Source organism: Bos javanicus, chromosome 13, assembly GCF_032452875.1.
Source record: "Bos javanicus breed banteng chromosome 13, ARS-OSU_banteng_1.0, whole genome shotgun sequence".
Classification (NCBI taxonomy): domain Eukaryota; kingdom Metazoa; phylum Chordata; class Mammalia; order Artiodactyla; family Bovidae; genus Bos; species Bos javanicus.
The window spans coordinates 61,683,152-61,701,360 of record NC_083880.1 but is presented as its reverse complement, the minus strand read 5'-3'; the positions used below and the strand labels follow the sequence as shown (position 1 = coordinate 61,701,360).

Sequence of the window (18,209 nt, the reverse complement as noted above, 5' to 3'; positions counted from 1 at the left end):
GTCTAGAGCCAGCCATGGTGCAGTCCCTGCCGGGGAGGGTACCCTCGTCCACGTCTTCCCAAGGAGACGGCTCAGGGAAGTGTCAGCCTTGTGGACCCCAGAAGCGCCCCCATGGCCCCTGCTGGAGACTCACCCCACGAATCGGTTCATGTACCACCGCTGTTCGGGGATCTGCCGGGGAATCTGGTTGGTGCGCACAGGGTTGTCATATGGCTGCTTACGGAAGCCGAAGTAGTAACCCAGGTAGACCAGAGGCAGGGAGATCCCAAACCACATACAGAGCAGGGCCACCATAGTGGGAAAGGGCACCTGTGGGCACAGCACTGTGAGGCTCCACGAGCCCTGAAGCCCAGGCCAGGGCCATGCAGTGGGGATGGGGACCTTTTGGGTCCCAGGGCAGGAAGGGCTCAGTAGGACACCATAGTGGGGAAGCTTCTACAGACACACCCCACACAGGGCTCCTGGCCAGACCACCCTGGGGTGGACCCCAGCCCTGGGAAAAGCGGAGGGCAGACGGAGGACCAGCTGAGCCACGAAGTGAAGGAGGAACCACGGCATCCCACAGGAGCTTGTCACCAGGGAGAATGTGGGGAGAGAACAAGGGAGGGCCTGAGAACCGGAAGGGGAGATGAAGGGTCAGAATAAAGGGAAATTACATGTGCTATGTTAAGTGGGAAAAAAAAAAAAAAACAGAAGTACACAAATAGTGTGTTTCCAATTTTGTTCAATGAAAACACCACACTATACCACTAAGTGAAAAGCTGGATATCAAACTGTATGTACAGGACTCCATTTTAATGAAAATGTCCCAATACTTAAATATGCATACATGCCCAGAGAGGCCTATGACAAAAAGTTAACAGCACTTCCTCAGATGGGGTATGGGGGATTGCAACTGATTTTTCATTTTCTTCTTTAATCCCCATTTGCAGTCTTACATTTTTCATGCAAAATGAAAGAAATAAATTAATATCTGTAAAGTATTTAGAACAAAACTTATTCCAAAGTAAGCACTATATGTTTGTTATTATAATTTTACAATTACATTATTCCATTTTAAATACATCTAAAAAGAGGTTGAGATGAGACAGAGGATGAGATGGTTGGATGGCATCACTGACTCAATGGACATGAGTTTGAGCAAACTCTGGGGGATAGTGCAAGACAGGGAAGCCTGGCATGCTGCAGTTTACGGGGTCGCAAAGAGTTGGACATGACTTAGCAACTGAACAACAACAGAAAGAGGTTAGAAGACTGCAAAAATAGGAAATTTCCTGGCTAAGACTCTGTGCTTCCACTGCAGAGGGCATAGGTTTGATCCCTGGTTAGAGAACTAAGATCCTGCAAGCCACACAGTGCAATCAAAGAAAAAAAAAAAAGACTGTAAAAACATATTAAAGATCTGCATTAACTTTTCTGTACTTTCCAAAATTTCTACAATGAGTGTTTATGGTGAGCAGCTGGTAATTGAGAGGAAAATGTTGAGAATGAGAAGGGAGACAGGTATAAAAAAGAGGAAGTGAGAGGAAGAACAGGACCCGGTCTTTCCTGAGGGCAGCTCCCGGAACCGCTGGGAAGAACCCAATACTCCGCAGCCTGGACTGTGGGCCCCACCCAAGGCCCTTCAATGGGTACCTCAGTGAGAGGGAGGCAGTTCCCTCCACTGAGGCTGGGATGGCAAATGCCTACCCCACCTCTCCTGCAGCTCATCAATCAAGACCATCTCCCCATCTCCAACTGAGTCTGCAATCCTCATACGGGAGCTGGCAGAGACATGACGAGGAGAGCCTTGTTTTGGGATCCTGACCTCATCAAGTCACACCAGGCAGCTTTCCCTTGGTTGAGACAAGGGAAATTCCCCAGTTGGCCCCTGGACTGTGGAAAGCTCCTTTTAGAGAAGTGAGCTTTAGGCAGCTGTCTGAAAAGAGTCCATGGGAGGGTCAGGGCAGATGGATGCACAGGGCTGGGGAAACCCTGGCCAGCCCTCAGCCCCCAGGGCTGGGAACAGACCTCTGGGGACTCAGAAAAGGGAAGGAAACAGCAGGAAGTCACCTGCGGGGATGGGTCTGAGCACAGCTGGCCCTCCCTGGCTGGGAAGGACACTTACCGCTCCTGACGAGTGCTTTCCCCAGATGAAGCAATTCAATACGAAGCAGATGCCAAAAACCACGCCAGGATACAGTGTCGCTGTCTGGAAGCGAGAGACACCAGGCTGGGGAGCTGCTTCTAGGGGGGCTCTCAACTGCTCCCTAGTCGGGGCACCCAGACTACAGGTTCCCAAGCCCTCCTGTCCTGGAGGACTCAGCACCAAGATAATCCCTTCCAGAAAGCGCTCCCTGACCTCTAGACTACGCGGGCTTCCTGCTCCTCCCTTGCCCTCATTCAAGTTCGTGATCTCATGCTGTTGTGACCCTCACAGACGTGAGGTCTCGGGAGGACCATGTCCTGCTCACCGATGTGCTCCCAGCACTCAGAGCATAGTGTGCTCAGTAAGCATTTGTTGAATAGGAATGACCAGATAAAGCTGTTACTAAACACACTGGTCTGCACCTCAACCCAAACCGTCTAGAGTGGTGGGGAAGCTTTAACTGCGTCTTAAGGGCGGCAGGTGCCGCCTCCAAGCGCATGATCTTACCTAACCTACAGGCTAGATGGGAAGGACCTCCACTATCTCTTTTTAAGAAGAGGACACTGAGGCCCAGTGACGTTAAATAACCCGCATGCCAACTTCACACAGTCAGCTAAGGGTGCAACAGAGGTTCAGACCCCGGCTGTCTGTCTGACTGCAGAGGTCCCACTTCTGACACCCTGTGGGGCAGTCTATGCAGTCAGGATCTCCGGGGCTGGGGCTCAGGCAGTTAACCAAAGCTCTAGACTCACAGTTGAGCCTCCTTCACTACTGTGGCTGTCCGAGCACCCAAGAGAGTCGCCCGCCACGATGCCCGAGGCGCCCTGCAATCTGGCGCTCAGCCTCACGGCCAGTTTTATTTATCTTTGGCCCGTAGCCTCCCACACTCACTAACTGGCCATTGCCCCTCCAGTCTCTGACTCTTGCCCTTTATCAAAGGTACAGTTAATAGCATCTCAGGTATCCGCTTCCTGAGTGTCACTGCTGCATGGTGACCTGCCATGTGCAGTCTCCTTGCATCCGCACAACCACCTGGAGACACCAGCCCCCACTGGACAGATGAAGAAACCAAGGCCCAGAGAGCTGGCCGAGGCCACCAACCAAGGAGAGACCTGGGCCAGGACTGGGGTCCAGGAGATTCCAGAACTTGAGGCTGCCCTGCTGGCTGCTTCCATCCAATGGAAACTGTCCTCTCCAAGGCCCAGCTCACATGTCATTTCCTCCTTCCTGTCTGTCCTGGTTTATTCTGCTGTGTAGCAGGGAATTCCCTGTCTATCCTCCTGGCTGAAATTTATGGACTGGCCACTGTGCTAGATATTAGGAAGAACAGGGAAAAAGTTCATATCCACAAATGGAGAACAACACACGTGGCACTCATAGGCACAAGGCTGTGCCCCGGCCCCTCTGGGGCGCCAAAGAAGACACTGAAGTCAGAATCAGGGGAGGAGGAGGAGGCTAAGACTTAACCACCCACACAGGTGCCAGAGGAGAGGCATGGTCGTACGCCTGCATGACTGCAGCAGAGGCCCGCCTGGGAAGGGAGGCAGAGCTCCACACCAGAGACGAGTCACAGTCTTGCAGAGAAAATGGGGAGGTCTAGCATAGCCAAGGGTCCATGAGAAAGGCAAAGCTGCCTGAACATGGCCAAGAGTCCTTGGGATAGAGGTGGGAAGGAATTCATGCACTAGTTGGCAGGAGAACCATCCACACTTCATGGCTGAGGGGAGGCGGGGGGTCATAGGATCGGAGGAGGAAAGGCAGCCACCCATGTTGTCTGCCTTGGGGCCTGGGTGGATGCCGGCAGACAGGGTTTGTGCTGGGACCCACCCAGGGAGACTTGGAGGCTATCTGGTGGGAGACTTCATCAGGGAAGTCTCACCAGAGGAGAAGAGGGCTGGGTTTTACAGTTCTCAAGATCCCTGGCTCTCAGTACACAGCGGCCCAAGGAAAACATCCGATGCATCAAGCATTCATAGTAGCCCGAGAAAAACACCCGATGCGTGATGAACTCAGGAAACTTTTTTGATCTTTCCAGAACAACTGAAGCTCTTCCATACAGAGGGATTACTAAGTGCCAGGGTATTAGCCAGAGTTGGGCTAGCCTGAGTTCCCCTGAGCTTTTGAAAGTTGTGAGAATGGTTTCAGAAGGCTGGGTCTAGAGGCTTTTCCCAGTTTGGCACCAGGGGTTTCCCTGGTCCTGTAAGGGCTCACTTGCTCTAGGAGAAGGGGCTCAGGACTCCTAGTTGTCCTCCTGTTTCCCAGGTGTTCTCCTCTTTTCTGCTGCCAAGAATTCTCCTCACCACCAGGACAGCGATCGTCAGGAGCTGACCTTCCTCAAGAGGAACGGCGGCACCAAGGCTGGCAAGCAGGCTGACAGTGATGTGGGGCCTGGCCTCTCCCGCCTGTGGCAGGTAATTCTCCCTTTACTCTGCTGGGCAGGGTGTTCTCCTGGCAGCCCTGCTGATCAGGTTTTGACCTTAAACTGTTGACACCTGGGCTTGGTGCCCAACTCCTATTATTCTGAACCCCCTATTTCTACTTGTTTGAGCCATGGGACAACGCAGGCTAAAAATCACATTTCAATTCCCTCTTTTCATCAATGTGGCAACTAAGGCCTTCAGAGGTAAGCACCCACGGGTGAGGTGAGAGCCCAGGGCTCCTCCTTGGGTGCACCCCTCCCACCCCTCGTGCTGCTGCCCAGCCTCTGGCCTTGAACATCCCCCAGGACATGCCTCTGCTGCTCCCAAGGAGCCCAGGAGGAAGCGCCTCGGCTCCCCACCAGCACAGGGAGGAGGTTTGGGACACTTACGCAGAAGGCCCCTTTCTTCCACCGATGGCCCTTCAGAGTGCGGTACAGACGGCCAGCTGAAAATCCACCAAATACCCTGTGGGGAAATGGTGGGGTTCCACACCAAGGAGACCTGTTAGCTGAAGCGGAGGCCACCTAAGTCAGCCCCGAGCCCCTCAGACACACCTACCCCATGAACATGAAGAGGAAGCAGGCCGTGGTCATGAGTGCTCCCCGGCTAGAGGGTGACAGCATCCCGAGCATGGCCACAACTGAGGAGGGAATGGGAGAGAGGGGAAGTCAGGGTCTCTAAAGCCCAGGGCCCCATCCAGGCTGGCTGACAGGGCCCCGGCGCAGGTGAGGCTAGACGAGGCTCCCTTCTCCCTCAGCCCTCCTCTCTACAGAAGACTGGGTCTTAGCTGGGGTTCAGAGGGGTGCAGCAGTTACTATACATCAGCAAAAAAAGAAAAGTGGGCAGACTGACTTCAGCACTGCCTAGAGCCCCTATATAATCATTTTGGGGGGTGTTTTCTGAGAAAAGAGACCTGATTCCAGTCTAATCCTGGCATGGAAAGGGGTAGGTCATATAATGCCTGGCTGCAAAAGGAGGCCAACCTCCCCATGCTAATCCGTGGCTTCAGTGGCAGTGTGGCTGTGCGCGGGCTATGGATGGTGCTGGCAACATCTGAGCAGCAAAGCGCTGGGGCCTCTGGCTGAGAGGACCAGCCCTTCTGCCGGGACAGATGCTTCTGTCTGGCCCAGAGATGCTGACACATCCCTCTGCCTCAGGAAGGGAAGCCTACTCCTCTCTCAGACTCAGGCCTGTGCTTCTCCCTCCGCCCAACCCCAGCCCCGCAGGGCCACTCACAGATGACAATGAGGATCATACAGAAGAGCTGAATGCCCGAGCCCAGCAGGGAGCTGAGGATCATGGGGTACTGCGGGGGCCTGAAGACGTCGCCGTGCACCAGCTTCCAGCCAGACTCTTCCATGGTGTCTTCCTGCAGCAAAGGGCCAGACAGTAAGGCTCTTCCTGGGCTCCGAGGAGGCAGCTCCTGCAGGGACCACCCCTAGGACCCACATCCTCTAATTGGGGCTGAGGGTCCCTCAGATGTGTCAACCAGCTCCACTCTTACACAGGAGTGTGAGTGAGAAAGTACTTCCCAGAGGACTGTCACATGGGGAAAGCAGACAGCCGTATGAAAGGAAAATTTCCTCCCCACATGCCACAAACCTACTGCATGAAAAAATAATGTAAACCAACACACTAAAACACTGTGATAGTTTTTGAGTGGTATATTTACAAGTTTTTGGGTTTTTTTTACTGATTATAAAAATGATATAAACACACCTTATTTTACTGTGCTTCATTTTACAGCACTTCACAGATACTGTAATTTTTACAAATCGAAGGTCTGTAGCAACCTGCGTCAAGCAAGTCTACCAGCACCGTTTTTCCAAAAGCATTTCCTCACTTCATGTCTCTGCATCACACTTTAGTAATTCTTGCAATATTTAAAACTTTTCATCATTATTATATTTGTTATAGTGCTCTAGTCTCAGTAATCTTTTTTTTTTAAATTATTTATTTAGTTGGCAGCACCAGGTCTTAGCTGTGGCACACAGGTTGCAGCACACAGGATCTTTAGTTGCAGCATGTGGGATCTAGTTCCCCGACCAGGGATGGAACCTGGGCTCCCTGCATTGGGAGCATGGACTTCCAGCCACTGGACCACTGAGGATCAGTGATCTTTGATGTTACTACTGCAACAGTTTGAGGCTGCCATAAACTGTGCCCATAAAGATGGCAAACAATAAACGTACGGTCTGAATGCTCCATCAACGAGCTGCTCCATCTCTCTCCCTCTTCTTCAGCTTCCCTATTCCCCGAGGTATAATATTGACATTAGGCCAATTAATAACCCTACAACGGCCTCTAAATGTGTAAGTAAGAGGAAGCGTTACATGTCTCTCACTTTAAATCAAAAGCTAGAAATGATTAAGCTTAGACAGGAAAGCCTGTCAAAGGCTCAGACAGGCCAAAAACTAGACCTCTTGCACGAAATATTCAGCCAAGTTGTGAAAGCAAAAGAAAAGTTCTTGAAGGAAATTAAAAGTGCAACTCTGGTGAATATAGGAATAAGAAAGCAAAGCAATCTTATAGCTGTTATGGAGAAAGTCTGAGTGGTCTGGAGAGAAGATCAACCCAGCCATAAGATCCTGTTAAGCCAAAGCCTCATTCAGAGCAAGGCCCAACCCTCTTTAATTGTGTGAAGGCTGAGACAGGTGAGGAAGCTGCAGAAGAAAAGTCTGAAGTTAGCAGAGGTTGGTTCATGAGGTTTAAGGAGAGAAGCCCATCTCTATAACATAAAAGTGCAAAGTGAAAAAAAAAGAAAAAATGCGAAGTGAAGCAGCAAGTGATGATGGAGAAGCTGCAGCAAGTTATCCGGAAGATCTAGCTACATTAACAGTGGCTACACTGAACAGACTTTCAATATAGACAAAACAGCCTTTGATTGGAAGAAGATGCCACCTCTGACTTTCATAGCTAGAGAGGAGAAGTCAATGCCTGGCTTCAAAGGACAGCCTGACTCTCTGTTACAGGCTCATGTAGCTGGTGACTTTAAGTTGAAGCCAGTGCTCATTTACCACTCCGAAAATTCTGGGGCCTTGAAGAATTACGTTAAATCCACTCTGCCTGGATGACAGTACATCTGTTTACAACGTGGTTTACTGAATACTTTAAGCCCACTGTTACGACCTACTGCTCAGAAAAAAAAAAAAAGACTCCTTTCAAAGTATTACTGCTCATTGACAAAGTACCCGATCACCTAGGAGCTCTGCTGGAGATGTACAATGAGATTAATGTCATCTTCATGCCCATTAACGTCTATCCTGCAGCCCGTGGGTCAAGGCATTGTCTTGACTTTGTGGTCTTATTTAAGAAACATATTTCATAAGCCTAAAGTTGCTGTAAGACAGTGTGATTCCTCTGATGGATCTGGGCAAAGTAAACTGAAAACCTGGAAAGGATTCACCATTCTAATGCTGTTGGTTTTTTTTTTTTTTTTTTTTGGCTAAACTGCGCCATGTGGAATCTTAGTTCCCCAACAAGAGATTGAACCTGCGCACCCTGCACTGGAAGCATGGAGTCTTAACCACTGGAGTCTTAACCACTTCCCACCAGGGAAGTCTCAGGATTCATCATTCTAGATGCCATTAAGAACATTAGTGATTCATAGGAAGAGGTCAAAATATGAATATTGATGACGTTGATTCCAAGCTTCATGGATGAAATTGTGAGGTTCAAGATTTCAGAAGTAATTGCAGATGCAGTGGAAGCAGCAAGAGAACTAGAAGTGGAGCCTAAAGACTGGACTGAATTGTTGCCATCTCACGATAAAATTTTAACAGGTAAGGGGCTATTTCTTGTGGATGAGCAAAGAAAATGATTTCTTGAGATGGAATCTACTCCTGGTGAAGATGCTCTGAGAATTTAGCAAATTTCACTGCTGTCTTATTTTAAGAAATTGCCACAACCACCCCAAGCTTCAGCAGCCAACACTCTGATCAGTCAGTAGCCACTAACATTGAGGCCAGATAAAGATAATGACTAGATAAAGGCTCAGATGTTGGTTAGCATTTTTTAGCCCTATTTTTAAATTAAGGTACTTCTTTAGACATACTGCTACTGCACACTTAATAGACAACAGTACAGTATAAACATAACTTTCACATGCACTGGGAGACCAAAAGTTTGTCTCACTTGCTTTACTGTAATAATCACTTCATTGTGATGGCCTAGGACCGAGTCCACAATATCTCTGGGTATGTCTGTACGTGCTCTTACATGTGTAATAAAGTAAAAAAAAAAATTCTTTAGTATGATACTCAAATGAACAAAAAGTAGTAAATGTGTATCACAGACAATTTTTTAAAAATCCAGAAAGATTGAACAAAAAATATAAAACTTGTAAACATTTAAGGATTAAAAACTAAAACCAGAAAAATATAAAAATGCTTTACATATTTAATAATACTGTGTTTTGATCTATTTCCTTAGCCCTTTAGATATGTACATGTGTGTATGTGTATATAGCTTTTAACAGTAAAACTGGGATCATACTGTATTTACTTGGTTACTTTCAGCTGAGGGATGGTCATGAGCATTACCTCATGTCAGTAAACACTCTCTACAATTATTATTTAATAGCTGTATAGTTTTTCATTATACAGCTTTATTATACTATAACCAAATTATTATTATGGGATATCAGGCTATATTCAGTTTATTTAAATTATGAACAAGTCTGCTATGAATATTTCTAGATCAAATTTTTGTGGTTTTGATGCTCAGGGAACTAAGATCCCACATGCCACATGGTGAGGCCAAAAATTAAAAAAAAAAAAAGTTAACTTTTTGACAGTTTATGAAACTTACTGTCAATTAACTACTTTTCAGAAAATTACCAGTTTACACTTGTACAGGTGGCATGAAAGGTGCTTATTTCACATTAACCTTGCCAACAATTAATACTATATATACAGAGCTGTGCTAATTTAGGGTCCAGAACTATCTTCTGATGATTGAAACTGCAAGTGCGGGGCTTGATGTTGTGGTTTAGTTGCTAAGTTGTGTCCAACTTTTTTGAAAGCCCATGGACTGTAGCCTGCCAGGTTCCTCTAGCCATGGGAATTCCCAAGCAAGAATACTGGAATGCATTGCCATTTCCTTCTACAGGGGCTCTTCCTGACCCAGGAATTGATCCAGCGTCTCCTGCATTGGGAGGTGGATTCTTTACCACTGAGCCACCACGGAAGCCCATGTTGGGGACTTATGCCTAAGATAAAAACACTTTTTTACATGTTTATTAGCATGTATCCTTGTCTGTGTTTTTTGTTCATCAGCATATTAGAGAACTTTAATTTTTTTTATACCAGTTCTTTTAACCATCATCTTCCTTTTTAAAAACATTTATTTTTAATTGGAGGATCATTACTTCACAATATTGTATAACTATCATCTTCTAAAAAATCTGTTGCATATATTGTTTGCCATTTCACTTTTCTGTTTTGTTTTGACATAAAGGATTATTATGTATGTCAAATCAATATCAATCAAATAAATCAATCCAGTTTTCTTCCATTATGAAAGCTTGGAAATTAGAAAGCTGGGCTTCCCTGGTGGTCCAGTGGTTAAGAATTTGCCTGCCAATGCAGGAAACAAAGGTTCAATCCCTGGCCTGGGAAGATGCCACATGCTGCAGGGCAACTAAGCCCGTGTGCCCTAGAGTCTGTGCTGTGCAAAAAGAGAAGCCACCACAATGAGAAGCCCTCACACTGCAATGGAGAGCGGCCCTCGATTGCCACAACTAGTGAAAGTCTGTGTGGAGCAATGAAGACCCAGCACAGACAAAAATAAATACATAAAATAAAAAAGCAAAATAAAATGAGAAAATCTATCCCAAGCACTTTGAGTCATTAAACGTTTGTTTTCCTTTTCAATACTTTCAAGGTTTATGCTATGAATGATCACACAACCCTCCACCCCCGCCCCCAGTCCTCGTCTGGGAGGCCTGGAGCTCTACTGCTAGACCACCCTCCCTCTGCAAGTCCATCCCTCCCCAGCCAAGACCTCGTACAATGTCATCCTCCTTATTATAGTTGGCGATGTCCTTCCGAAGGGTCCGAATGATAATCATGCTCAGGATGCCTGAAACAAACAGGGCGGCGGGGGGCGGGGAGGAAGAGAAGCCGTCAGCACTGCCAGCTGAGTCTTCTGTGCTGCAGGTCCCCCTGGCACGTGTGGCTTTCTTCAGTGGGAACTGGCTACGCAGTGGCCTCAGGTCCTCTCCTGGGCAGGGCTCCAGCTCAGTGACCAGGGGAGGAGCAAACAGAGGGTCACCCCTCAAGTGTCAGGGGAGGAATGAGCTGCTGGGATTGGTGGAGGCTGTCACAGGACACTGCTTCCACTCTAGGGAGAACAGCATCCCTATTCCTCCAGTGATTGGTCCTTCTAACTTCCCAGGCTCACCTCTCTGGTTATTTATTGCTTTTGGTTATCAGGTCATGGCCCATCTCCCTCTCACCTGTGTGCCTATAACCCAGGCTACTGCTTTTGCCTTAACTAGGACTCACACTTCAAGACATCTCCTCTCGACACACCCTAAACAGTTCTGAGGCCCCCATTGGCCCTGGCATGGGCTGTTTCTCTCTAGGCAGCGGTATAGCAGCTAAGACAACGGATTATCGGACCCTGAGCTAACTTACTGCTTTTAGGCTTGGCTGGAAGGAGGCGGGAGGCTTGTGAAGTGTTTATTAGCACCACAGCTGGTCCCAGGCTAAAGGTTTAATGAAGACAACATTATCTTTACTTCCTCTCTGATACTGAAAAGATCAGTTATGTCCCCTGCCCTCCCACCCTCATGTCATCTGGCTTCTCACCAAGTTTGTCCCACAGCAGGGCCGTGTGACCCTGGCTAGAAGAGTCCTTCCCTGGGTCTCTGAATGTGGCTCCTCATTCAGAGAGGTCTTCTCTAAGGCAGCCTTCACCTCTCTGCACTTAGCACTTAGCACTACCTGGAATTCCATCAGTCCGGGGCTTTTCTGTCTCTCTCCTGCCACCCGAGTATAGACGGTGAGGGCAGAGGCTGGGTTAGTTTTGCTCAACACCATATCCAGCGTGTGGCTGGGGCCCCAAAAGGGTGAGCAATGACGAACCCTTGTTGAATGAACCAACGAAGGTGTGTGTGAAGAGAGGCGCAGTCTTCCCCGGGGGGCCCTCCAGAGTGGAGGCTGAGTCTTGTTCATCTCTGTGTACCTGATGCCCCCACAGAGACCTGATGTCCGTTTCTGACCTACACTGGGCTCCAAGAACACCCTAGAAGTCCCCTGTGAGCCATGTGACACCTCAGGCCCTTGTTCTCTCCACCCTCCAGCCCACAGCTCTCACCTGACAGGAAGAAGACCACCACGACGGAGTTAATGATAGAAAACCAGTGGATCTGCACATCACTCATGGTGAGGTAAGTGTCCCAGCGAGAGGCCCACTTGATGTCACTTTCCTGGCGATGGGGAGGAAGTGCTTGAGAGCCAAGCCTCCTGCTTTACCTCTCCCGCCCGGCCGAGCCGTCCTCCCCTACAGCTGCGGCTGCAGCCCCTTCTCACCTCCCAGTGCACAGAGTACGTGAAGTACAGCTGATTCTCCTTGGTGGGGTCAATTTCTTGGGGCGAGGAGTTGGTACCCTCAGGCAGGGTGCATGAGCTCTTCTCGTCTGCTTTGAGGTCTGCGAGAGACAGAGACTCAGTCTGTTCCTGGGAGGGCAGGTGCCACTACCCAGGGACTGTTCTGGGGGCGTACACAAGGGTGGCGTGCTACTGAGAAGAGGCTAGGAAGAGCTGGCAATGACAGCTTTAAAACTGTGCTCCCTGGAGCCCTGACTTTTCAAAGAGCCTCAGGGGTTGCAGAGAGCTGTGTGCAGGGAGTGGGTCTGAGTCCCTGTTTAGTCAAACAAATTCTTCCTTCACTCATAGCAAATATCCACCTGCTCGTTCAGTCAGTCCCATTCAACACGCAAATACCACCAGCCCACTGTCTCACACGCTTCCTCGCTCATTCAGTCCCCAGAGTCCCGGCACTCTAGCAATCAGTCCTCAGTCACTTTCTCCCTTCATTTACTCATCCATTCATCCTGCCATCGTCCATTCATTCAGTAACAAACATACAATAAGCAGGCGCCTACTATCTGCCTGGTACTGGGCTAAAAACAGTGAGAAAAGAAGACAGGGTCTCTAACCTCGAAGAACCACGGGGGGCAGCAGCTGCTGTCAAACACTCACACAGTAAACGTCAGGCTGCGCCCACGACACTGGCGGGAGGAGAGGCAGTCTGCGCCCCGAAAGCACAGGGTCTACATTTTACAAGAGACTTCTGAGTATGATTTTGTTTGTTTGAATACCAGGTTCCACACCTTAAAAAAAAAAATCCCGAAACCCACCACCACGGTGGACAGAAGACCAGGCCTACTAAGTGGAAGTGCGCTCTGTGGTGAGCAAGGGCTGCCAGGCGAGGTGAAGGTGGACTGGGTCAGTCAGGCCCAGAAGGCTGGGCCTGGGCTCTCAAATTCCCAGAGGACGGCTGACCCTGAGCCAACTTTACGCCAATCACTCACCTGCAGGAGCACAAACACTGAGACTGGCTGCCCAACAGCTCGGTCTGTACCTCTGCCCCTTGTTCTTGAGCTAGCTGGTTTTTATGATGGGCCCAGCCAAGCCCGATTGCTATTTGGTTGTGGCCAAGTCACCGAGCTCTCTGAGCCTCTGGTTCCCATCATAATCAGCACACACCTCCCCGGTGGCTGGGAGCGGGTCAACCGGTAGATGCCAGGCCAGGGCTCAGCGTGTCAGCTCTCCCCTTGTCCCTGCTTTCTCTAACGGGAATGCAGTGACCCTAGCTTGGCTGGGCCCCTATCAGCCACGTCAGGAGTCAAGGGCGCAGAGGCCCTGGGTGTGGGAGCCCAGGCCCGCCCAGCCCTGCCCCCTGGCCACACCTACCCACTCACCCTCCAGCCTGACGCTCTGGGGAATCACCTCGAAGCGGACGACGCGGTATGTGTGCTCCCGGTCCTCTTCCAGGTCTTCCCGGTGGTAGTAGAGGATAAACGAGAGGTGGTTGTGCAGGTAGATCTAAGCAGAGCAACAGAGGGGACGAAGAAGCTGGAGCCAGGGAACCACCAGCAAACCCACACAGGCAGGCCGGCCAGGTATTCGGTCCCTTCCCGCATTTAATAGACCCAGCCGCACCAACCTTCCAAATACACTGCTCTCATAGCAGTCCGCTACTTGCAAACCCTCCAGGCCTCAGTGGGGCTTACTAAAGTCCAGACCCCACAGGCTGGGATTCAAGGCCCTCTGTCCTGTAACCCTGACATACTGGGCTGTCGTCACCTTCTCAGACAGGTTAGTTCACCTGCTCCCCTGGGTCTCTCCCTGCCTCATGAACCGTCCCCACCCTGAACTACATTCACAGCGTTCACTTCAACTAGAATGCCGTCCCGACTTCACGCAGCTCAAGCCTATCTAGTTTTCAAGGCCCACCTCCTCCGTGACAACCTGAATGCACGTATGCTCCCTGCGAACTCCTCTGGCACTGCCCATGGGATTGGAACTGGGACTTGAGATCCAGGGTTTCACACTGTCAGTTCTCGCCCGTTATGACAGAAGCCCTTGGAGGACAGTGACTGTGCCTCGAAAGAAACGTGCTTGTTCTTTATTCCCTAAGTAATATGTGTTCAGTTTAGAAAATGATAAATATAAGAGAATCCCCGTTACAATCAGCACTGCTGGCGTATTTCTCAGTGGCTGTGCTGCAGAGTGCTTATGCAGATTATCTGATACACTCTGCAGGACCCTCTAAAGGGCAGGTATGGCTATCACATACATTTTATAGAAAAGGAACACAAAGCTTAGAGAGGTCAGAGAAGTAGGATTAGGGTCCCCGTCAACCAGTAAGGCAGGAATCAAAACCCAGACAACCTGTATGCTCTTGACCACCACTTAGCTTGCTCTCTAACACACTGACGAAATTCCTGATTTTCTTTGGAGGTGGGGGTGGGGTGGGCAGAATTACTCTTATAATCCGTATGATCATATAGTTATACAGAATCTGAGGTTTTAGGCACTGCGCTTTCCACTTCCTCTGTAGCATCTGCTAGTGCCCTGCCCACCAGTACCCAAACTTCCGACAGACCACACCTGGGGGCACCAGCAGGAACTTGCCCTGGCCATCCCTGTATTTTCTCTTATAAGCCTAGAGCTGCAGGTTTCCCCCTCCTCTGTGGCCCCAAGTGCTCATGACTTTGGGGCGTGGCTCCCCGGCCCTCTGAGCACACTAGGGCATTCCAGTACCTTGTTGACGTCTGTGAAGCCGAGCCGGTAGCCGTGTTCAAACTGCACATCTTTCTCCTTCTTCTTGTCGTCGCCATCGCGGTTGGAGTAGAGCTCCAGCCGGGTGGCTACGGGCAGGTTGTCCGCAATGCTGGAAACCCAAGGCCCCGCTCAGTCCCTCAGACCGCCGCTCCCTCAGGGCCCTCCCCTCCGGGAACCTGAGGCTGGCGGGGAGCAGGGGACAACTCACAGGTGGACGTAGTAGTCCTCTGAGATCCGCTCGGCCACGAGCCGGCTCTGCTCCACGGTCAGGGTCACTGGCTTGTTAGACTGGCCGCACAGAACCTCACACTTCTTCTCACTGTTCATGAGAACCTGGAAAGGGGTGTTGACAATCCGGTCCCCTCTCAGCACCTCTCCTGCCATAAGAGAGACAGATGGAGCTCAGAGCTTCAGCCCCGAGGTTGCTGAGGTCAGCAGACCCACGGAGACACAGGGCCCACCTGGAAGGCTTCCAGCAGTCCTGCAGCCTGGCACACTCAATGTGCTACCCCGCCTGTTCAGGCCAAGCTTGCCCACCTGACCGCACCTGTTGCCCACTCCTCCCTTTTGTGCTCTAGCACCCCTAGACTCTTCAGGGCACATCAAACATGCCCCATCACTCCATGCCTCTGAGCCGCATTATCATTTCCTTTGCCAATCCCTGCCCCACATTCCCGGGAAACTTTCTCAACCTGCAGGCTCAGCTATTATTCCACTCTCTGGAAGCCCTTCCTGACCTCCTTGAGGCTCAGCTCGTCTCTCTCCTTGGACTGCCCTCAGCACAGAGGGAGCATCGTATGATGGTGAAGCGAGGATAACTGAACCGTGGCTCTGCAGCTTACTAGCTCAGCAGTCCTGGAAAGTAATTTAACCTTGATGAGGCTCAATTTCCTCATCTGCAAAATGGGGATAATAGTACCCATCTCACAGGATTACAGTGAGAAATAAAGTACCAGGCACAGAGTGGGAAGGCAACAAATACTACTTTTATCACCAGCATCACCTCTGCACCTTTTCATATGTCAGTGATGTGATTTTGCACAATGTACTGATGGTTTAAGTTTCTGCCCTGCTACCTGATTATGAGCTCTTTAAGGGCACATAATTTATTTCTGTGTCTTCAGATCCTGGTTTAGGCAGGGAGGGAGGTAGTGTAAAATCCAGCACCGGAGATTTTTAGCCAAAACATCTTCTTAAGGAACTGGCACACCCTTGCACACCTACGACCTCAGAACAATCTGTTGCCAGGTGTGTCCCGTGAGCAGGCACCAAGCATTCAGAGTCTAAACCCAACAGTGCTTTCATGTGGAGCCATTCTGACAATTCTACTGGGATGATGAGGAACTGGGGCGAGCTGAAGCAGACCAACCAAAGCCCACAGGCGGCACTAATGCCTGAAGCCACACCTGGTCGAACGGCTGCCGGTCAGAGTGGACCTGCCTCATGTGGGACTCCTGGCCTAGTCGTTTGTTCGTTTGCTCATTTGTTCCTTCCTAAACTGGGTATTGGTTATATGCTGGGCTCTGAAGACACAATGCTGTACAGACATACTCATGGAACTTATGGTCTAGTGGGAACACACTGATTAAATACTCAGGACAATGAGAAGATACAGTATAATGAGAGGAACTTGCTCTAGATGTGGGAAGCAGGTCTAGGACAGTTTCTTGGAAACAGTAATGCTTGAAGTGAGCTCTAAAGGAAGAGAGGATTAAAGAGACAAAAAGATGGGGAAAGACTATTCTAGACAGAAGGAACAGTATGTGCAAAGGGTCCTTTCTCGGGGGAAGAGTTGGGGGAAGAGGAGACGACAGGGTAAACTTTAGAGGCCTGTGTGGTTGCAGTGCAGACAACAAGGGTGACCTGAGGTGTGCCAGACAGACTGGCCAGAGCTGGACCTTAGCGGGCCTGTGGGCCACACAGGAAGTTTGATCTTCATCCAGAGAGCAACAAAAATCAATAAAGAGTTTCTAATGGGGCAGCAGAGGCCATTATCTGATTCTGGTAACAGATCAGTCTGGCTATTTTGTCAAGAAAACATCAGACATGCAAGGAACTGTCTGGGGTGATGGAAGGCACTATGCAAGCAAGCAGCAATGGTGGCTGCATTCCAGGGTGTGGGGAGGGTGGAAACAAGTACACGATTCAGGAGCACCAAGGAGGTGAAATCTAGGGGGCTTGGTGCTGATTGATACAAAGGATGAGTGAGGACAGGTGCATATCAGAAAGACTCTGAGGCTTCTACAACCAAGTTCTAGCTCAAGTCCCCGGGCTCCTTCCTCTACCACATGCCCTACCGCCCACTTGTCTTCAGTGAAGTCAACAGGGGACTCACTTGAGGAAAGGAAGAACATACAGAGAGAGGAACAGGGCTGCAGATCAAGTAAGACAGGTATCACTTCTCGATATTTAGAAATTAGATTTAAACCAAGAAGGAGGACACAGTGGTCTAGAACAGCTCATTTCTAATAGAGAAGTATTCCTTTTAACTTATAAAGCTGGGAGCAGTCAGCAAGCCACACTAAATGAACCACAGGCTAAGTGGCCGCTCAAAGAGAGAATGACACTGTCCTCTAGCACATCCGCTACAGATGTCCCCTCACAAACCCCCCACCATATGAATCTTTATCAGTGCACCAATCTGAGAATCAGGAGCACAGCCCTCAGACAGCCCAAATGAACCTTTCTGGAAAAGGCAGTCTGGACAACAGAAAAGTGAAAGTCAAAGTGTTACATGCTCAGTCTTGTCCAACTCTTTGTGACCCCATGGACTGTAGCCCACAAGTCTCCTCTGTCCCTGGAATTCTCCAAGCAAGAATACTGGAGTGAGTTGCCATGCCCTCCTCCAGGGGAACTTCCCAACCCAGGGATAGAACCCAGGTCTCCTACATTGCAGGCGGATTCTTTACCAGGTGAGCCGCCAACAGAAATAACTGTTTTAGAGTTAAAAAACTTGGGTTAACGGACCTTCCGGGTGGTCCAGTGGCTAAGACTCTGTGCTCCCCATGCAGGGGGCCCAAGGGCTATCCCTGCTCAGGGAATTAGATCCCAGATGCTGCAATTCAAGATCCTGCATGCTGCAAGTAAGACCTGGCACAGCCAAATAAGTAAAAATAAATACTAAAAAAAGAAACAAAACAAGCCTGGGTTAAAATCTACACCTCCTGACCATGAGCAACTTTTTCAAATCTCTGAAGCTGCTGTGCCCTCTACTCTGGCATGGAGGCCAGCGTACCTGGCTGTGCAGTCACAGTGGGACCCGAGTGAGACAGTACAGACTGTGCTGCTTGAGGCTCTGGACCCTGCAACCACAGTTCTTGGGCTCTGCCACCAACTCGGTGAGTAACCTGAGGCAAGTGACTTCAC

At 49.7% G+C, this 18,209-nt stretch overlaps 1 protein-coding gene across 2 annotated transcripts in view; it reads right to left on the bottom strand.

The window, feature by feature from the left end:
- The window catches only part of TM9SF4 (transmembrane 9 superfamily member 4), a 51,731-nt gene that overhangs the window by 7,514 nt on the left and 26,008 nt on the right, over positions 1 to 18,209 (bottom strand). The window contains exons 4-14 of one of the 2 annotated variants that reach the window (XM_061437223.1): positions 15,052 to 15,220; positions 14,823 to 14,952; positions 13,478 to 13,601; positions 12,084 to 12,202; positions 11,869 to 11,980; positions 10,559 to 10,629; positions 5,785 to 5,917; positions 5,107 to 5,188; positions 4,938 to 5,013; positions 2,108 to 2,191; positions 134 to 309 (exon numbers count right to left, since the gene is read on the bottom strand). In XM_061437223.1, coding sequence (XP_061293207.1) covers positions 134 to 309; positions 2,108 to 2,191; positions 4,938 to 5,013; positions 5,107 to 5,188; positions 5,785 to 5,917; positions 10,559 to 10,629; positions 11,869 to 11,980; positions 12,084 to 12,202; positions 13,478 to 13,601; positions 14,823 to 14,952; positions 15,052 to 15,220 — 1,276 coding nt within the window. The remainder of the gene's footprint in view (positions 1 to 133; positions 310 to 2,107; positions 2,192 to 4,937; positions 5,014 to 5,106; positions 5,189 to 5,784; positions 5,918 to 10,558; positions 10,630 to 11,868; positions 11,981 to 12,083; positions 12,203 to 13,477; positions 13,602 to 14,822; positions 14,953 to 15,051; positions 15,221 to 18,209) is intronic. The other variant, XM_061437224.1, reaches the window with a different exon arrangement.